Source organism: Amblyraja radiata, chromosome 14, assembly GCF_010909765.2.
Source record: "Amblyraja radiata isolate CabotCenter1 chromosome 14, sAmbRad1.1.pri, whole genome shotgun sequence".
NCBI lineage: Eukaryota > Metazoa > Chordata > Chondrichthyes > Rajiformes > Rajidae > Amblyraja > Amblyraja radiata.
In genome coordinates, this window is record NC_045969.1 from 11,582,356 (window position 1) to 11,604,017 (window position 21,662).

At 45.5% G+C, this 21,662-nt stretch overlaps 2 protein-coding genes across 2 annotated transcripts in view; both read left to right on the top strand.

The window, feature by feature from the left end:
• The window catches only part of LOC116980363 (interferon-induced GTP-binding protein Mx3-like), a 445,599-nt gene that overhangs the window by 295,323 nt on the left and 128,614 nt on the right, over nt 1–21,662 (top strand). The window lies entirely within an intron of this gene.
• LOC116980365 (interferon-induced GTP-binding protein Mx3-like) overlaps nt 290–21,662 on the top strand; it is a 35,780-nt gene continuing 14,407 nt past the window's right edge. Inside the window, exons 1-9 of the mRNA XM_033032523.1 lie at nt 290–412; nt 4,735–4,833; nt 7,825–8,040; nt 8,351–8,543; nt 9,684–9,821; nt 11,113–11,267; nt 13,990–14,128; nt 17,554–17,752; nt 18,495–18,573. Of these exons, the coding sequence (XP_032888414.1) occupies nt 4,747–4,833; nt 7,825–8,040; nt 8,351–8,543; nt 9,684–9,821; nt 11,113–11,267; nt 13,990–14,128; nt 17,554–17,752; nt 18,495–18,573 (1,206 nt within the window). The 5' untranslated portion in view covers nt 290–412; nt 4,735–4,746. The remainder of the gene's footprint in view (nt 413–4,734; nt 4,834–7,824; nt 8,041–8,350; nt 8,544–9,683; nt 9,822–11,112; nt 11,268–13,989; nt 14,129–17,553; nt 17,753–18,494; nt 18,574–21,662) is intronic.

The following is a 21,662-nucleotide window of genomic DNA, read 5'->3' on the forward strand; positions in this document are numbered from 1 at the left end:
CATGCTGGATGAACTCCGGGGACTCAAGCAGGTGTTGTAAAGGCTAGAAGGGTGGTTAACGTTTCGGGTCCTGCCTGCCCGTTTGTTCAGATTCCAGCTTCCGCCTTGCGTATCCTGAAACCTGGTTAACTTTCGATTTCGTTTATCGCGAACATTGCAAACGTGTGACGGCAACTTTAGTTTCGGCTTCCTGAGTTGGTCTCCGTGGAGACCACGCAGCTGTAAGGTATTTGGTCTCCGTCACTCGGCGCTGAATTCATTGGCTCATTCTCGTTACGAAAGCGACCCGCAAAGGTATTTAAGAACGCGTTGGGTTCCGAGCGCTTTAAAAAAAATGTTAAAGTGTCCGTTTAGCTTCTTCACACACAGGTACTTGCTTATAGCAACTGCGTAGATTCTATGGGATATATAGGTATGTGTGGGTGTATTGCAAATTTATAATCTTTTGTCATAATCTTCGCCATCTTGCTATATTTATATATATATATATATATATATATATATTATTTATTTCCCCTTGCCATTCCTTCTCTCCAGAGATGTTGCCTGTCCCGCTGAGTCACTCCACTTTGTGTCTACCTTCGATTTAAACCAGCATCTGCAGTTCTTTCCTATATATATACAAAGTGGAGTGACTCAGCGGGACAGGCAACATCTCTGGAGAGAAGGAATGGCAAGGGGAAATAAATAATATTTATATATATATATTCATATATAGCAAGATGGCAAAGATTATGACAAAAGATTATGAATTTGCAATACACCCACACATACTTATATATCCCATAGAATCTACGCAGTTGCTATAAGCACGTACCTGTATGTGAAGAAGCTAAACGGACACTTTAACATTTTTTTAAAAGCGCTCGGAACCCAACGCGTTCTTAAATACCCTTGCGGGTCGCTTTCGTAACGAGAATGAGCCAATGAATTCAGCGCCGAGTGACGGAGACCAAATACCTTACAGCTCCGTGGTCTCCACGGAGACCAACTCAGGAAGCCGAAACTAAAGTTGCCGTCACACGTTTGCAATGTTCGAGATAAACGAAATCAAAAGTTACCCAGGTTTCAGGATACGCAAGGCGGAAGCTGGAATCTGAACAAACGGGCAGGCAGGACCCGAAACTTTGACCACCCTTCTAGCCTTTACAACACCTGCTTGAGCCCACTGAGTTCATCCAGCATGTTGTTCCTTTGTTTTTGCTTCAGGAAGAAACTGCCTTTTGTTTTGTAAAAAAAAGGTTTAGTTCCACACATGCAATGAGAAAACAATTTCCAGCATATATATATATATATATATTTCCTACCAGGAAATGAATATATTTATATATCTTTTTATTTGGGAAGGGCTGGGCGTCTTGGGGTCGCTGAGATTGTTACACGGACATGTTTCTAAATAATCATGGACAGCAGTAACTTAAATAAAACAAATATGAAAAGTAAACCGATGCGAATATGCTATATCCGAAATTGGTTATATGTGGGTGCGTTAAAATTAGGATTTACTGTATTGACTTTGCGAAACAGTTCGGAGTGAGGATCGAGAGCATAGTTGACAAGGGGGTTTGGGGAGCAGTCTTTTAAAAGGCGCGCAGTAAATTAGACAAATTCGAGGGTAAGAGGGGTTGTGGGGAAAAAGCAGGAACGGGGTACTGATTTTAGATGGCAGGAAGGATGTTAAAAATTATAATTATATAATTATATAAATATATTCATTTCCTGGTAGGAAATATATATATTCCTACCAGGAAATGAATATATTTATATATCTTTTTATTTGGGAAGGGCTGGGCGTCTTGGGGTCGCTGAGATTGTTACACGGACATGTTTTTACAAACTGGAGATGCTGCCTGTCCTGTCCCGCTGAGTTACTCCAGCATTTTGTGTCTATCTCGGGCGAGATGTTAAGCAAGTGAGCCTGATGTTCAGCAAGTGAGTGTCGCCTGCTAAATGTTAACATGGATGGATAATTTAACCCCTCTCTGCTTGCTGTTTCATAACAGGAGGGTGGAAACTTTGTTGACCTCTGGTACTGAAATCAATTGTCGCGATGCCTATTTTTGGAAATGATTATTGCACATTACGTACATTCCATGTGTGAAGTGTTTTTTTAACATCCTTCCTGCCATCTAAAATCAGTACCCCGTTCCTGCTGTTTCCCCACAACCCCTCTTACCCTCGAATTTGTCTAATTTACTGCGCGCCTTTTAAAAGACTGCTCCCCAAAACCCCTTGTCAACTATGCTCTCGATCCTCACTCCGAACTGTTTCGCAAAGTCAATACAGTAAATCCTAATTTTAACGCACCCACATATAACCAATTTCGGATATAGCAGATTCGCATCTGTTTACTTTTCATATTTGTTTTATTTAAGTTACTGCTGTCCATGGTGCTTCGGAGACCACGGGAGGGGTGTTGTTAGCGGGCCAGGGTTTTGTTTCCAGCATCTGCAGTTCCTTCTTAAGTACTTGTTTAACTGTTCTACCATTTCTTTGTTTCCCATTATGAATTCACCTGTCTGATTTGTTTTGTTCTGTTATCACATGACCGCGTGATCGGGAAAACTGGTTAATCCAGAAAGACTGAAACCAAGGGTGCCGGAAAATCAGTGGTAAACCTATACAAGGTTACAATCGAGGTGGCCACAGTGTACAGATACAAGATAAAGGGGATAACTTATAGTGCAATGTAAATTCAGGTAAAGCCTGATGAAAGATAGTCCAATGGTCTCATAGAAACATTTAAAAATAGGTGCAGGAGTAGGCCATTCGGCCCTTCGAGCCAGCACCGCCATTCAATATGATCATGGCTGATCCTCCAAAACAGGGGCCTCCAAACTTTTCAGTATGAGGGCCACATTACATATTTGGCACATTTTTGCAAGCCGTAGGAAAAAATAAAGAAATGTCAGTTTTATAAATTTAATGTATCTGTCTCTCTCTCTCTCTGTCTCTCTCTCTGCGTCTCTCTCTCCCCCTGCCCCCCCCCCCCCCCACATCAGTCTGAAGAAGGGTTTCAGCCTGAAACGTTGCATATTTCCTTCGCTCCATAGATGCTGCTGCACCCGCTGAGTTTCTCCAACACTTTTGTCTACCTTCGATTTTCCTGCATCTGCAGTTCCTTCTTAAGTACTTGTTTAACTGTTCTACCATTTCTTTGTTTCCCATTATGAATTCACCTGTCTGATTGTAAGGGACCTACATTTGTCTTCACTGATCTTTACTTTTTACATAGAAACATAGAAAATAGGTGCAGGAGTAGGCCATTCGGCCCTTCGAGCCTGCACCGCCATTCAATATGATCATGGCTGATCATCCAACTCCGTATCCTGTACCTGCCTTCTCTCCATACCCCCTGATTCCTTTAGCCACGAGGGCCACATCTAACTCTCTCTTAAATATAGCCAATGAACTGGCCTCAACTACCTATCTAAACTATCTAAAGTAGCTTTTAGTGTCAGTTTTTATATTCCCCACAAGGTTTCTTTCATGCTCTTTTTCCCCCTTTGTCCTCCTCTGTTGAGTTCTAAATTTCTCCCAGTCCTCCGGTTTGCTGCTTCCTCTTGCCAATTTATATGCCTTTTCTTTGGATTTAACACTATCCTTGATTTCCCTTGTTAGCCACAGTTGAGCCGCTTTCCCCATTTAATTTTTTCGCCAGACAGGGATGAACCATTTTTGGAGTTGGCTTTAAATGAGGTAGGTGGTGGCTCTGGACTGCACTCTAGTTGTCGATAGGATGGTTCAGTTGCCTGATAACAGCTGGGAAAAAACTCCCTGAATCTGGAGGTGTGCGTTTTCACACTTTTGCACCTCTTGCCTGATGCTGAGATAGGAAACGATGGAGTGATCGGGGTAAGATTCATCCTTGATTATGCTGATGACCTTGACGCAGTGTGGATGTGAAATCTTTATTGCATGTTATTGTTTAGTGGTTGTGACATAGAAATATGTAATTTGGCCCATCGGATTCACACTGGCCCCAGCAGGCCAATTCCATTTGTCCCATTCCCCAATATCAATTTCTCTAAAATGCCCATTGACTCCCCTTATAGTCCTTTGTCACTTGCATATTCTAGAGGAATTTGCAGCAGCTAAGTAATGTACCGTTGAACTAATGTACAATGAATCTTTGGGACGGATGAGGAAACCCATGCACCCAACAGCAACTCGCACAGACAAGGCAAAACTATGCAAACTCCACATCGACAACACCAGAAGTTTGATCGAACCCAGGTCCCTGATACTATGAATCGGCAACAATAACTGCTGCACTCCCACACCACGCAATAACATGATATTACAACATGGCATACAACACAACACTGCATGTTCTTCAAGGATAGACACAAAATGCTGGAGTAACTCAGTGGATCAGGCAGCATCTCTGACATCAACAGAGAAGCTCCCTGACCCATTGAGTCTTAAATAAGTGATAGGAGCAAAATTGGGCCATTTGGTCCATCCAGTCTACTCTGCCATTCAATCATGGCTGATCCATCTTTCCCTCTTAACCACATTCTCCTCCCTTCTCCCCATAACCCCTAACACCAGCACTTTGTGCCCATCCTCTCTACACTATGCGTTCTTCATCAGTGGCCTTTTAAACTTTGAAATAGTTGGTTTATATTTAATCTATTGACTTTGATCGTTACAATAACTCCAACTCGTAATCACATGATCATATCTTTGTAATTGAAAAAAATTGAAACCAAAAACTAATAATTTCCACAGATTAACTGCAAAATGACAACGAACTCCGTAAGAAAGAAAGTAAAGCAACACCGAACGGGAAAACCCTATTCATCCAGAGGAATTCAGGAAGAATTCCAGGTACCTTCATGTCCAATAAACGCAATGGACATCAAATGTTGCACCTCTTCTCTCCTTATACTGCAGTTATTTATCTCCTATTCATCTCTGGCCTTTGTCCAATCTTGTGCCCCTCACCTCACCTCTATCCATCTATCACTTGTCTAAAGGTCTGAAGGAGGGTCTTGACCCAAAATGTCACCCATTCCTTCTATCCAGAGATGCTGCCTGTCCTGCTGAGTTGCTCCAGCATTTTGTGTGTCTTTGGTTTAAACCAGCATCTGCAGTTCCTTCCTAATCACTTGCCTGACATTGTCCTCTCTACCTGCTGTTACACCGCTACTACAATCCATCTGTAGAAGGGTCCCAACCCGAAACATGACCCATTCATGCCGTCCAGTGATGCAGCCTGACCCACTGAGTTACTCCAGCACTTTGCATCTTTCTTTTCCAGAGTAATGTAATTTTGTCTCCTTTCACCTCCTCCTGCTTCCTGAACTTGGAAGGTGAAAGATGAAAAACTGTGGAAAAAATGCGAGATTTTTGTGTTCATATAAGGTCATACACGATAGGAGCAGTATTATGCCATTCGGCCCATCAAGTCCACTCTGCCATTCAACCATGGCTGATCTATCTCTCCCTCCTAATCCCATTCTCCTGCCTTCTCCCCATAACCCCTGATACCCGTGCTAATCAAGTGTTCTGAACACTGACAAATGCTTTCAAATTGTAGCGTTGGGGTAACGCCCGGTTCAGAAATGACCGTACCGACACTCGCAGTAGGGTGAACTCACGTGATATGTTTTACGTAAAGTGACCAGAAAGTCTATGGGGAAAAAAAGCCCTTTGGCCCAATGTGGCCATGCTAACCAAGTTGGCATTCTGGGTTAGTCTCATTTACCACCATTTGGCCCATATCCCTCAAAACCCTTCCTTTCCATGAATCTGTTCAAATGTCTTGAAAGTTGTTAATGTACGTAGACATCTTTCCTCGCTGTCCGATAATCCTCCAATTTTGGTGTCATCTGCAAATCTCCTAGCAATGTTAACTACATTGTCATCCAAATTGTTAATGGGGATAACAGACCAGGGTGGACTCAGCGCGGATCCCAATGACATTCCACTGATCACAGGCTTCCAATCAGTAAAACAATCCTCCACAAATACACTATGACACCTTCCTCCAAATCCATTTTGAATCCAATTGACGAGCTCACCTTGGATTCCATCATTCCATGTGATCTAACCAGCCAGATTAGCCTACCATGCAGGGCATTTTAAAGGTCTTAATATGGTCTATATCAGGGGTTGGCAACCTTGTTCTGCATATGGGCCAGGACTCATGTCTGTGAGCGGATGGCGGGGCACATCTATCACATGTATACATGGATCCCGCCTCGGATGACGGGCATCAAATAACGTGTGCACATGGAACCCGCCCCTTCGAGCACTGGCCCCTAGTTACGGGCGCTCGCGAACGGCGCACCTAAGGACCATTTCCGTGGCTCTGTCCTGAAGGCAGTAGCTCAAAAATCATACTCACTCGCCCCCGTCTTACTGACAATCCCGATCCCGACAGTGAAGCCCAGACACAAAAGGTGCGCGGCTGTGCTGGCGGCTTTGCGCAGGATGCGGTACAGCCATTGCGGACGCCAGCACTGGCCTCCTTGCGTCCTTGTGTCACCGCGCCTCCGGAGGAGGGCGTCTTTTTCAGCAAGCATCTGTGCCCAGGATGAGGTTTTCCATACCAGGTCATCGGAGATGTCCCCATTCTTTAGGGAATGGGGGTGCCCCCCTTACCATTTTTGGATGAGGCTCTCGTTAGGGTCTCCTCGATATCCTGCAGCTCCACTCTTGCTCCCCCTCTCCCATTCGTAACAAGTCCCCCTTGTCCTCACGTTCCACCCCATCAGTCTCGAATGCAGCTCCAGAAAATCCTCCAACATTTTCGCCACAAAATCTCCTGGCCACTTCTTCCCATCTCCACCCCTTTCTGCTTTCCGCAGAGACCGTTCACTCCACAACTCCCTGGTCAACTCGTCCCTTCACACCCATACCACCCCCTCCCCAGGTACTTTCCCCTACAACCGCAGGAGATGCAACGCCTGTCCCTTTACCTCCCCGCTCGGCTGCATCCAAGGACCCCAACAGTCTTTTCATGTGAGGTAGAGGTTCACTTGCACCTCCTCCAACCTCATCTACTGTATCCACTGTTGCACGTGTCAACTCCTGTATATCGGTGAAACCAAGCATAGGCTCGGCTATATATCTCCGCTCAGTCCGCCTTAACCTACCTGATCTCCTGGTTCCTCAGCACTTTAACTCCCCCTCCCATTCCCAATCTGACCCTTCTCTCCTGGGCCTCCTCCATTGACAGAGTGAGGCCCAGTGCAAATTGGAGGAACGGCACCTCATATTTTGCTTGGGTAGCTCACACGCCAGTGGTATGAACATTGACTTCTCTAACTTCAAATAGCCCTTGCTCTCTCTCCATCCCCTACTCCTTCCCAGTTCTCTGTCTCAGACTACATTCCATCTCTTTCCCGCCCACTCCTCTGTCATCAGGGTCAAGGAAAGAGCGTTCACGTCACGGCCCTGTTTTCACCAACCTTTCCACCACCACAAGAAGCACGAGAAGCGCAAAACACCATTGTATGCAGATGCCGAAAGTGGACCTCTTATCGCGTCCGCACACAAGATTACGCTGAACAACTTCTAATCTTGTGTGTGGACTCGATAAGAAGAAATGTGACAAAGGATCTCAACCCGCAACGTCACCCATTCCTTCTCTCCAGAGATGCTGCCTGTCCTGCTGAGTTACTCCAGAATTTTGTGTCTATCTTCGAAAGTCTGCAGCTAGTCAGGGATGGGCATTAAATGCTGGTCTTGCCAGAGATGTCTTCATCATTATAAAATGGGGGAATGAAATGTGGACTAGACAGTTGCTTGATGGTCGGTCAACATCAGCGACTGGATGTAGAGCTATGAAGTTGCTTTTTATTTTAATCTTAGGAGGGAAAGGAAATTACATATTTGGCACAGGCAAATCATCTTCCCATGGAGCATTTTTTACCAGCGGAAGTAGCCAATGGTCCTCACGACATTCCGGTCCATATTGGAGACTTTACCAACCCCACAAAGACTGGCTTGCAGAAGGATGTCTGGATGTCTGCATTTGGCGTGCCATCAGCACAAGCACAGGAAGAACAAAGAATTATTTCAGTGAAGGCAAGTGACTTTATTTTCTGAAAACTACAATGTGATCAAGTTTCCGATTCTGTTTCAGTTTAGTTTATTGTCACGTCCACCGAGGTACAGTGAAAATCTTTTTGTTGCATTGCATGCTAACCAGTCAGCACAAACACAATGCATGATGCAATCGAGTCATTCACAGCATATAGATACATGATTAGGGCGTTTAGTGCAAGGAAATGCCAGCCAAGTTTGATCAAGGATTGTCCGAGGGTCACCAATGATTTAGATGGTAGATTTGCTCAGTTATGGAATATGTCCTATCTCTCTCTCTCTCCTTCTCCAGGCAATGGATACTCCATTGTCCACTCATTACGAGCGGGATGTACGACCATGCATTGATCTCATTGATTCTCTGAGAGGATTTGGTGTGGATAAGGATCTCGGACTTCCAGCCATTGCAGTGATTGGTGACCAGAGCTCTGGGAAGAGCTCAGTGTTGGAGGCGCTCTCAGGAGTGGCCTTTCCCAGAGGGAGTGGTAAGAGACTGTTGGAGTCAATAATACATTGTTTAGGAATTTATATCCCTTTGTGTTCAAAGGTAACACTGCAAAGGCACACAGAAAGTCTACCTCATCAAAACAGGCTTGGGCACCACAAGGTGGGAATGGTTATGCCATCTTAATTAAATTAGACACTAACAGGCCCATATTTTTGATACAACCCAAATCACCTGGCTTTTTACTATCATTTTATCTTTCCAAATATGTATGGTGATTTTCTTACACTACAAGCCTAATCTCTCCAACTGTTTTTATAATTTCCTCTAATATACTGTGGAAGTGTCTTAATCACTTAATCATAATATTGGAGACTAGGTTTAGTTTAGCTTAGGGATACAGCACGGAAACAGACCCTTTGGCCCACTGAGTCCGGACCGACCAATGATCCCCGCACGTTAACACTATCCTACACACACTAGGGGAAGTTTACGTTTATACCAAGTCAAGAAACATATAAACCTGTACGTCTTTGGATCAAACATCTCTGAGAAAACCCACACAGGTCATGGGGAGAACATGTAAACTCCGTCTAGACATACACCCGTAGTAAGTTTGAACTTGGGTCTCTGGCGCTGTAAGGCAGTAGCTCTGCAGCTCCTTCCTACACAATGAAATTCTTAACTTGCTGCAGCTTAAGAGGCCCATTATTTCAGTAGCACACAAATAAATATACAATAAATGTTAATACAATTGTACAAGTACCATTATTTTCTATCATCGGATTAACTTATTCTTCTGTCAAGATGGTCTTTTAACACAGATAGTATGAGGAAAAACATTTTCACCCAGAGAGTTGTGAACCTGTGGAATTCTCTGCCACAGAAGGCAGTGGAGTCCAATTCACTGGATGGTTTCAAGAGTAAGTTAGATATAGCTCTTAGGGCTAATGAAATCAAGGAGTATGGGGAGAAAGCAGGAACGGGGAACTGATTGTGCATGATCAGCCATGATCATATTGAATGGCGATGCTGGCTCGAAGGCCGAATGGCCCTTCTATGTTTCTATGAATAGATTGAAATCTGATTTATTATTAGTTGCACTGGTTTGTTCTGACAATATCTCTCAAAAACATTCTCTTCTAAAATGACATATCTGGTAATGTTTTTATTGCGACAGGAATTGTAACAAGATGCCCACTTGAATTGAAGTTAAAAAATGTCAGAAAAGCAAATGTTTGGAAGGGGAAAATCAGCTACAAGGAATATAAGAAAACACTCAGTAGTGCAGCTGAGGTGGAACAAGAAATTCTCAAAGGTATGTTCCAAAGTATTGCTGTGTAAGACATGTTGTGGATCGATGATGAATGATGAATTGTGATTCAAATATAACGCTGCAAAGATCAGTTTTGAAAGATTGCTAACAATTTCTTGCACTAAATGTAATCGTAACCAACCACTAACCATACATCAAAGTTGCTTTTTTTAAATACACATTTTCCTAAATGAAAAAAATTTAAACCTTCAACAATTGAAAATTCATAATTTTGCTTTGTTTTATTAAAACAATTCTGGTGAAATTGGGACCTTGATATGAATCCCTTGGGGATGCAAGTCATTCCATCAAATGCATCTTCGAACGACCAATTTACACTTTGATTGTACTTGTAATCAAGTACTTAATATTAAAAACAGTTACAAAGAGCATATTTGACGTACCTTATTGTGATTTTGATCCTACACTCGTCCAAATAAGTTTAGTTCAAATAAAACATGTAACCAAACACAATTAGGGTTATCACTAGAAGTGTACTGAAACATTTTATTTTGCTGGACAGTCCTGCAGCATATCACTGGTGCTCCCTGCCTGTTGAAGGTCATATTGTGAGCAATTTTGGTCACCATATCTGACCAAGGATATGCTGGCCTTAGAGAGGGTCCAGATGAGGTTTACAAGGATGATCCCAGAAATGAGTGGATTAACTTCTTATGATGAACGTTTGATGGCCTTGTGGCCGTACTCACAGGAGTTTAGAAGGACCTCACTGAAACGTACCGATTACTGAAAGGCTTGGGTAGAGTGGATGTGGAGAGGATGTTTCCACTAGTGGGAGTCTAGGACTAGATGGAAGAGCCTAAGAATTAAAGGACGTTCCTTGAGGAAGGAGATGAGGAGGAATTTATTTAGTCAGAGGTTGGTGAATCTGGAATTCTTTGCCACAGAAGGCTGTGGAGGCCAAGTCAATGGATATTTGTAAAGCAGAGATAGATCAGATTCTTGAATAGAGCGGGTGTCAGGTTATGGGGAGAAGGCAGGAAAATGAGGTTCAGAGGGAGAGATAGATTAGCCATGATTGAATGGCAGAGTAGACTTGAGGGGCCGAATGGCCTAATTCTGCTCCTATCACTTATGACCTTATCCTGTCGGGCTGTTTACATCGGTAAACCCGTAGCAAATTCATCCACACCAAAGAACTGGAACACAGTATCCCAGTAGAAGATTTCACCAGGGACCCTGGAACAAGCAAATCTTCTGCTTGACCCTGTTGTCAACTTGAGGATGACAGAACATGTGACTTCATATGTTTTCACTTCTTTCCTGTTTCCAGCCCAGAACAGTATTGCAGGGCAGGGAGTGGGAATCAGCCATGAACTAATCAGCCTCGAAGTTGAATCCACCAATGTCCCTGACCTGACTCTGATAGACCTGCCGGGTATCGCCCGAGTCGCCGTTCGTGACCAGCCCCAAGATATCGGAGACCAGGTAAGGGAATCGTAATTTCATATGATGGCTTGAATTCACAATTCCTTGGGAAAACGTTCCTGGGAGAATTACCCCATTGTTGTTTGTGGAATCTTCTAACAAAAATATATGCTAAATTTCCTATGCGACAAGTCTAATCTCTCCAACATTTGTTTTTATTGCCTCAAAGGTATTTTGGAAGTGTCTTAAGGTTACGCAATATTGGACCTCCTCTCTTCCCTTTACATTTTGCACACTCACCGATCAATTTATCACACTGATTTTTTACTTCTATGGAAATTAAATGAAAATGCAATGAGCTGTTTGGCCTGCCCTGTGCTTGAAACTGCAATGGAAATGGAAAATAAATGAAAATGCAATGAGCTCTTTGGCCTACCCTGTGCTTGAAATTGCAATGGAAATGGAAATGAAATGACCATGCAATGAACTGTTTGGCCTGCCCTGTGCTTGAAACTGCAGTGAAAATGGAAATGAAATGAAAATGCAACGAGCTGTTTGGCCTGCCCTGTGCTTGAAACTGCAATGGAAATGAAATGAAAATGAAATGAGTTGTTTGGCCTGCCCTGTGCTTGAAACTGCAATAGAAATGAAATGAAAATGAAATGAGTTGTTTGGCCTGCTCTGTGCTTGAAATTGAAATGGAAATGAAATTATATGTTTGGCCTGCCCTGCGCGTGAAATTGAAATGGAAATAGAAATGAAATGAGTTGTTTGGCCTGCCCTGTGCTTGAAATTGAAATGGAAATGAAATGAAATGAGTTGTTTGGTCTAATAGCCGAGAAACCAGTCCCTTTTGCCCAAAATGCCCATATTAGCCCAGGAGGAGCATTTTGGCCCAAAAGGCCTGTGCCAGGCCAGGAAAAGTCCAGATTAAGTGCCTTTCACTGAGATTTCAACCAGATTTTTTTTTTTTTAAGATCCCCTTTGGCCCATCTGGCCTGTACTTGCCCAGGAAGAATCCCTTCGGTCCATCAGAAAGTATTCCCCCTGCAAGTATTAAACCATACATATAATAAAATACCAAAAACACACAATAAACACAGATTTAACATCCACCACAGTGAGTCTACCAGGCACCTCCTCACTGTGATGGAAGGCAAAAGTCTTAAAATCTTTGTCTCTTCCCTCCTTGTTCTCCCTCTGCGCTGAGGCGATCCAGACTTCCGATGTTGTTACCCTGCCGGGTGATGGTAAGTAAGTCAGTCCCGCGGCTGAATCCCAACTCCGCGAACGGGCTGGTTCAAACTCCACGGCCCGGGGTGGTCGAAGCTGCCGCCCTCCAGTCCAGCAGACGAAGCTGTTGTTGCGGGAGGTCCGGAAAAACAGGTCACCAACCTGTGACCTGCGAGCTCCCGACGATGTCGTCCACTGGGCCCGCGGCTGAGCCTCCGAAGTCCGGCCGCCGCCGGTACGCCGGTATGCCCCCCACAGCTCCAAAGTCGTGTCGCCGCCGGAACGCCGCCACAGCTCCGAAGTCGGCCAGCCTCGCGCTGGTAAGTCCTGGCTGGCTCTGCACCGGAGCCTCGAGGTCGGCCCCAGTTGGAGACAGAGATGGGGGATACGACAAGAAAAGGTCGCATTCCCCCAAAGGGACCAAAAACATGTGTCTCACCCCCCCCCCACACCCTCCACACATACACAACCTAATAAACTAAAATTAACTAAACCAGGACAGAAGAAAACAACAAAAAAAGAAAAAAACAGATGGACTGCAGGCGAGCCGCAGCTGCTAAGGAAGCGCCGCCACTTAGTCTAGTACACAGTATAACACCGTGTGAATATGAAGAAGGCTATTTACTGACGATCCTAGAATAATAAAGAATATGTTATGGAACAGATAGGAATAGGGATAATAATTTGCCAAGTGTTGATTGGATGCGGTGTTGAGCCTTGTCTGGGTTTTCTGTAAATCAGGGTAAATGTTTCCATGTTGACTTCCTCTCGAAGTCCATTGTGAATACAATGTATTGAACTGTTGTATCATTGGGTTAGGGAAATGCCTGTTATGTGTGTGGTTAATCGATATCTGTAATTGGGTTATTGAGAGACCACCCCCATGTGTTTTGACCCCTCGAGGTCTCGGGACATATAAAAGTCCACGATCACGAGGCTCAGCGTCGATCTTCTGGAAGAGCGCTCAGGACTGCGTGAACTTCTGTGGTGCCTCTGTCTGAGCGAGTCCTAGAGGGCTTGAACAGGCAGACGCGAGGATCGAACCCGCGGTGGGATAGGTGCAGTGTGTGATCTGTGACGCGCTTTTGGTAAAATAAAATTTAGTTGTTTCAAGTGCTCGATTCAGTGTTTTTACTGAAACTAGACTGGGGGGAGGATTAGAAACGAGCAATTATCATGGGAAGAAACCGAAGATCTCGGAGAAAACCCACATGGTCACCGGGAGAACGTACAAATTCCGTACAAACAGCACCCGTAGTCTGGATCGAACCCGGGTCTCCGATGCTGCAAGAGCTGCAAGGCAGCAACTCTACCGCTGTGCCACCATGGCCGCATTATACATCTGATTATAGTGTATAAATACATCAAGCAGCATTAAAGCTGCCACTGCATTGAGTTTGGCAAAAGTATTAAATGTAATTCTCTGTCAAAGCAAAATAACAATTGTTTTGTTGTCCATTGCACTTGTGCCTGAAGTGCTTGTGCCTTTACAATGTGTAGATGTCAACATCTTCATGGTTCTATAACTGTGTGGTCTGCTTTATTCCAGATTAAGAGACTCATTAAATTTTTTATTCTGAAACGAGAGACAATTAACCTTGTGGTCGTGCCTTGTAACGTCGACATAGCAACCACAGAAGCACTGAAAATGGCACAGGAAGTGGACCCTTCTGGAGACAGAACTTTGGGTAATTGCATACCCTTCCTCACTCCACTCCCCCTTCACCCAGGTACCCAACACATGCACAATGGCCTGGAGTAGGCTTCGTATTTTGAGTAGGCCTCAGCTGCATCTCCCGTGCACTATCCCTAAAGTGCCATGGAATGTCACTTATAAGGTCATGTGATACATAGAAAATAGGTGCAGGATTAGGCCATTAGGCCATTCTGCCCTTCAAGCCAGCTCCGCCATTCAATATGATCATGGCTGATCATCCAAAATCAGTACCCCGTTACTGCTTTCTCCCCATATCCCTTGATGCTGTTCTGATAGGAGCAACAATAGGCCATTCGGCCCATCAAGTCTCCTCTGCCATTCAATCATGGCTGATCTATCTCTCCCTCCTAACCCCATTCTTCTGCCTTCTCCCCATAATCCCTCACACCCATACTAATCAAGAATCTATCTCTGCTTTTAAAAAATCCCTTGCATTTGCTATAAGCCGTTGTATAATTCAAGGATTAAATAAAATAAAGGCTTCTACTTCTTTCTCTTGTGTATTCATCTAACTTCTCCTTCAACTTGTATGTCAACCACAAACCACCTTGTGATAGTTGCTTCAATCTTTTTTTCTCCATTCCCGCTCTCCTCAAAGTCAATCTTTGGACCCTGTTGCAGGAGGGAATTTTGTGTTATTCCCGTACCCTGAATCTGGCTTTACTTAGGGCCGAGCTGAGAAATATGAGGTGCTGTTCCCCCAATTTGTGCTGGTTAGTTTTTTCAAATAAGGCAGAGGTTCACTTGCACCGCCTCCAACCTCATCTACTGTATCTGCTGTTCCAGGTGTGGACTCCTATATATCGGTGAGACCGAGCACAGGCTTGGCATTTGTTTCGATGAACATATCCGCTAAGTTTGCCTAAACCTACCTGATCTCCCGGTTGCTAACACTTTTACTCCCCCTCCCATTCCCAATCCGACCTTTCTGTCCTGGGCCTCCTCATTGTCGGAGTGAGGCCCAGCACAAATTGGGGGATCAAAGCCTCATATTTCATTTGGGCAGCTTTCACCCCAGCAGTATGATATTTGACTTCTCTAACTTTAAGTAACCCTTCCTTTCCCTCTCTCTCCTTCCCTCCCCCTTCCCAGTTCTCTGACCAGTCTGACTGTCCCTCTGATTACTTTGTGTCTCTATTTGCTTTGTTGTCACCTTCACGTAGGTAACAATTTCAACATTTCCCTTGATCTGCATCTCTTTTGATCTTTTACACTTCCTTATCTCTGTAGCTCCCACTCCCCTGACTCTGAAGAAGGGTCTCGAGCTGAAACATCATACCTTCTCTCCAGAGATGCTGCCTGTCCTGCTGAGTTACTCAAGTATTTGTGTCTATCTTCGGTGTAAACCAGCATCTGCAGTTCTCCTACAGTTCTACCCTATTTCCTGAGCAGTTTTATTGCCCCCAACTTAGCGTACAACCCCCCAATGTTTATTTTAACTAAACTAGCTGTGCTGTGGAACCTAAACACCGTGATAAATCTATTTACTGCCTCACTAACATCCTTGGGTACCATACGTTGGCCATTTTTACCATCATACTTCCCATGTCTGTAAGCTCGATGGTTCAACACATTACAAACTATTCATTTTCTCCGATAATGTCTCAGTGTACTACAGCTATATACTTGTACCTGATATGTTCATCTAAAATGTATCTTTTAAGATTAGAGATACTGCGCAGGAACAGACCCTTCGGCCCACCAAGTCCACGCCGAACAGCGATCCCCGCGCGTTAACACTATTCACGCACATTAACACGGCATGTTTGTGATCTGGAACCAGTTAAAGACTGTGCTAGAAAATGCAGCATAGTCTGAAGAAGGGTTCCGATCCGAAACGTCACCCATCCATTTTCTCCAGAGATAGAAACATAGAAACGAAGAAAATAGGTGCAGGAGTAGGCCATTCGGCCCTTCGAGCCTGCACCGCCATTCAATATGATCATGGCTGATCATCCAACTCAGTATCCTGTACCTGCCTTCTCTCCATACCCCCTGATCCCTTTAGCCACAAGGGCCACATCTAACTTCCTCTTAAATATAGCCAATGAACTGGCCTCAACTACCCTCTGTGGCAGAGAGTCCCAGTGACCCCTTGTCCTGGACTTCCCCAACATCGGGAACAATCTTCCTGCATCTAGCCTGTCCAACCCCTTAAGAATTTTGTAAGTTTCTATAAGATCCCCCCTCAATCTCCTAAATTCTAGCGAATACAAGCCGAGTCTATCCAGTCTTTCTTATGAAAGTCCTGACATCCTCAGATTTGGAGACCAAAACTGTACGCAATACTCCAGGTGTGGTCTCACCAAGACCGTGTACAACTGCAGTAGAACCTCCCTGCTCCTATACACAAATCCTTTTGCTATGAATGCTAACATGCCATTAGCTTTCTGACCCACTGAGTTACTTGATCCAACCACTTGCCACATCTTCCCATCGCCTCCCCTGTCTGCTTTCCGCAGAGACCGCTCCCTCCGTAACTCCCTAGTCAATTCGTCCCTTCCCACTCGAAACACCCCCTCTCCTGGCACTTCTTCTTGCAACCGCAGGAAATGCTACACTTGTCGCTTTACCTCCTCCCTCAAGGACCCAAGCAGTCTTTCCAGGTGCGGCAGAGGTTCACCTGCACCTCCTCCAACCTCATCTATTACATCCTCTGCTCTAGATGTCAGCTGCTCTACATCGGTGAGATCAAGCGTAGGCTTGGCGATAGCTTCGCCCACCACTTCCGCTCAGTTTGCAATAACCAACCTGATCTCCCGGTGGCACAGAACTTTAACTCCCCCTCCCATTCCAAATCCGACCTTTCTGTCCTGGGCCTCCTACATGGCCAGATTGAGGACCACTATAAATTGGAGGAGCAGCACCTCATATTTCGCTTGGGAAGTTTGCGCCCCAGCGGCATGAACATTGACTTCTCTAATTTTAGGTAGTCCCTACTTTCTCCTCCCCTTCGCAGCTCTCCCTCAGCCCACTGTCTCCACCTCTTCCTTTCTTCTTCCCGCCGCCCCCCACCCTCACATCAGTCTGAAGAAGGGTCTCGACTCGAAACGTTGCCTATTTCCTTTGCTCCATAGTTGCTGCCTCACCCGCTGAGTTACTCCAGCATTTTTGTCTACCACTGTGTTACCCCAGCACTTTGTGCCTATGTCTGGTAGTCACTATCAAACCCAGATCTCTGGTGCTGTAAGACAGCAACTCTACCCCTGTGCCACCCTATTAAAGTGCTTATGTTGTACTGAACTGGATACAAAAATGAATTTCACTGTACCTCGGTACATGTGACAAATATAGTTCCATACCATCATCCTTCAAAATTTCTGGCACCACCACCACTAATCACTGGCAGCAAATTAATTCCATCATCTTTCCCTTTATTTTCTTTTAAATTTGAAGGTATTTTGACCAAACCTGACCTGGTGGACAAAGGAACAGAGAAAGACGTAGTTGACATTGTGAAGAACCTGACAGTAGAGCTGGCGAAGGGATACATGATCGTTAAGTGTCGTGGCCAGAACGACATCAATGAAAATATATCACTGGTGGATGCAATCGCCAAGGAAAAAGCATTTTTTGAAGACCACGAACAATTTGGGTAAATGGTGAAAACTTGTTTTCCATAAAGTGAAGTGTAGATGGCAGATCGTGTAGATGGTAGACACCTAACATGCTTAGCACTTCCCAGTTACATGTGCAAACGACCTTCATATCAACCTGCACCAAATAGTCACCTTGCCGACCCAGGACAACATGCGCCATTGAGTCAAACTTCACACCCAAGTTTGGTTTAGTTAAGGGATACAGCGAGGAAAAAGGCCCTTCGGCCCACCGTGTCAGCACTGACCTGCAAATTAACACTGTCCTACACATGAGGGACAATTTACATTTATACGAAGCCAATTAACCTACAAACCTGTATGTCTTTGGAGTGTGGGAGGAAACCCATGCCGGTCACGGGGAGAACATACAAACTCTGTACAGAAAAGCACCTGTAGTCGGGGTTGAACCTGGGTCTCATGAGGTCATAAGTGATCGGAGCAGAAATGGGCCATTCGGCCCATCAAGTCTACTCCGCCATTCAATCATGGCTGATCTATCTCTCTCCTAACCCGATTCTCCTGCTTTTTCTCCATAATCCCTGACACCCGGCGGGTCTCTGGCACTGCAAGGCAGCAACTCTATCGCTGCGTCACAGTGCCGCCCTCGGAAGTTCGCTTTGCATCAACTTTGCATCACATTGTTTTCCGTGTAAAATTGTTTGATTGTTATTTTGCCAATATCATGCAATGTTTCAACCTTGACCAAGGTATTCTCTTTTTCACAATTTCAATAACTAGGCCATTTTTGGAGGAAGGAAAGGCAGGCATCCCAAATTTGGCTGTTCGGCTTACAAAGGAACTGGTCAACCACATTAATGTAAGTTTTACTTTATAAAAACAACCTCCATTTTCATTGACGTCAGGGTTGTACCGATCAGCTGCATTTTAAAGTAATTCAGCAATGTTCGTCTTGAGGCCTCTCAGTAACATTGGGATATATAAAAATACAAGGTGTAGCTATGGGCACGCGCATGCAGGGCTCTCGCGTAACTTTTTTTCTCTGTTGCCAGCCGGGCAACCTTGGCAGCATTTTAGGTTGCCAAATGACAGTTTAGGTGGTCATTTAAGATGGCTTGCATGACTCGTGCAATAATGTGCTCGGACGAAGTGCGTAGTTACCAGTCGGAATTATACTCAATGAAGCATTCACATATTATTTCTGCTTCAAATAAAGTCACAAACTAAACATTCACCAATCAAGACATGATATATCCCACAATGACATGCAGCAAAATTATAAGACAGTATCTCAACTCTTTTTACACATTGCAATTAATGCAATTTCTATTAGTTCTTTCCACTTCCAAACAAAAATGTGGTTGGATTATTCAGCGTATGATCAACCTGTGTCAATAAATCCTGGACCATGGTAACATATATGCGTACGTATAGTTGTGAATGTTGCTCATTGAATAACAGTACTGATACTCTATATTAAGAGCATTGATTTGCCGTTAAGATGGATTCTGTAATACCGTGTCAACGGTAGCAGTGACAATTGAACACTGCGGTTTTAATGTTTCACGTGTTCACAGTATAATGAATCCATCTTTATGGATTAAAACAAATAATAACATTGGGAATTAAAACACATTTGATTGCATTCCGTTATCAAACATAGTCAATGTTCGCTCTGAAGACATTTCCAGGACAATAGGGTCAGGGAGGGGGGTGTGTGTGAATCAGTGCGGGGTGGGTAGATGGCGGGGGGGGGGGGGGGAGAGATAAGAAGGCAGTCGGTGCAGAATGGATGGATTGAGGAAGGTGAATTAGTACGTGTTGGTTGGAGTAGGTAAAATTGTGAGGGGCGAGCACGGGGGATGTCAGTGGTGTTGAACGGGGGGGGTTCAGTACGGGATGGATGGGGGTATACAAAAGTGCTGGAGAAACTTAGCGGGTGAGGCAGCATCTATGGAGCGAAGGAAATAGGCAACGTTTCGGGTCGAGACCCTTCTTCAGACTATTCCCCCCATTCTTCTTGAATGGGAGAATCAGTACAGGATGGATGGGGGGGGGGGAAGATCAGCGCAGGATGAATGGGGGGGGGTCAGTACAGAGTGGATCGGAGGGTCTGTGCAGGATGAATGGGTGATCACTACAGGATGAATGAGTGGAAGGTGCAGGGTAAATGGAGGGTGGGTTAGTACGGGATGAATGCATGGATTAGTACAGGATGGATGGAGGAGGTGCAGGATGGATGGAGGAGGTGCAGGATGGATGGGAAAGGGGTAAGTACAGGGTGAATTGGGGAACCAGTGTAGGATGGATGGGGGGGGGGGGGGTAGCAGGAGAATTAATGCGAGGTGGATAGGGTGATCAGAGCAGGATGGATAGATTGGGCGGGGGGGGGGGAGATGGGGAGGGGAGCACGGGATGTCAGTGAGGACTGAATAGAGGCGGGAATGGGGATCAGTGCGGGATGGAGAGGAGGGGTCCCAGGATAAGGGGGGGGGGGTGGAGGGGGTGTACAAGAGAGAGGGAGAGAGAGAGAGAGAAGGGGGCGAGGTGGGGAGGAAGGACGGTCAGCGCTCCTCGGACAACATCGCCCGCTGCCTTGGCCGTTGGGATTTCCTCGCCACCGCCTCCCTCCTCCGCCAGCCAACGGGGGCGAGCAGTGCAGCTCAAAGATCCTATAGCTATAGTATCTTTGGTGCTGCTGCTTCAGAAGTGTCGGAGCGAATGACGGGTCCCGCACAGCCACTCCATCTCCTCCTCCTCCTGCTTGCAAACCCGCTAACTACAATAACCGCTTTTTTTTTAAAAACCCTCCCGCACGCAGAGGCCTCCCCCTCCCTCCCTCCCTCCTCCCGGTCTCGGTGTGCGGGAGGTTTTTTTTTTAAAGCTCGTTAGCGGGTTTGCAAGCCTTATCAGGGCGGGCGGGGGGCGGGTGGAGGAAGAGATGGGGCCGCTGCTGCCGCTATTCGGGGACCGTCATTCGTTGCGACCCTTCCTCACCCCGCACCTAGTATCTTTCCCACGCAATACAGCCATCACCGCCGACACAAAACATCGCGTTCCTTTTCTCCAGAGATGCTGCCTGACCCGCAGAGTTACTCCAGTTTTTTGTGTCTATCTTCGGTACAAACCAGTATTTGGTTGCCAAGCCGGGCAAAATGGCTCGGTGTTTAGGTTGCCCGGCGGCGCTTTGAGTGGTCTGTGGCACCCGGGCAACCGTTAATTTCGAGCCCTGGCATGGGCCCTAGCTATGCCTGCCTCTTTGTAGGGTACGTCGAAGAATCCTTGTTCGAGATGTACCGTGTCCCTATCCCCGAACTCTACCTCCGCTACATTGACTGCATTAGTGCTACCTCCTGCACCCACACACAACTCACTGACTTCATCCATTTCACCACTAACTTCCATCCAGCACTCAAATACACCTGGACCATTTCCAACATTTCCCTACCATTTCTTGACCTCAGTATCTCCATCGTAGGTGATAGACTCCTGACCGACATCCACTATAAACCCACTGACTCCCTTGTCTATCTGGACTACACTTCCCACCCTGTTTCCTGTAAGGACTCCATCCCCTACTCCCAATTACTCCGTCTAGGCCGCATCTGCACCCAGGATGAGGTGTTCCACACCAGGGCATCGGAGATGACCTCATTCTTCAGGGAACGGAGGTTCCCCTCTTCTACCATAGATGAGGTTCTCACCAGGGTCTCTTCTATACTCCGTGACTCTACTCTCACTCTCCATTGCCCCACTCGTAGCAAGGGCAGAGTCCCCCTTATTCTCACCTCTAATTTCAGGTAGTCCTTAAGGGCCTGTCCCACTTACGTGTCCTTGGCACGCAAATTACGCGACCTTGTGGCGCATTGAGGTGTATGGGCATCGTATGGCTGCGTGGTGCCGGTCCCACTTAGAAGCGGGGAGGGGCTCCAATATTTTGTATTGAAG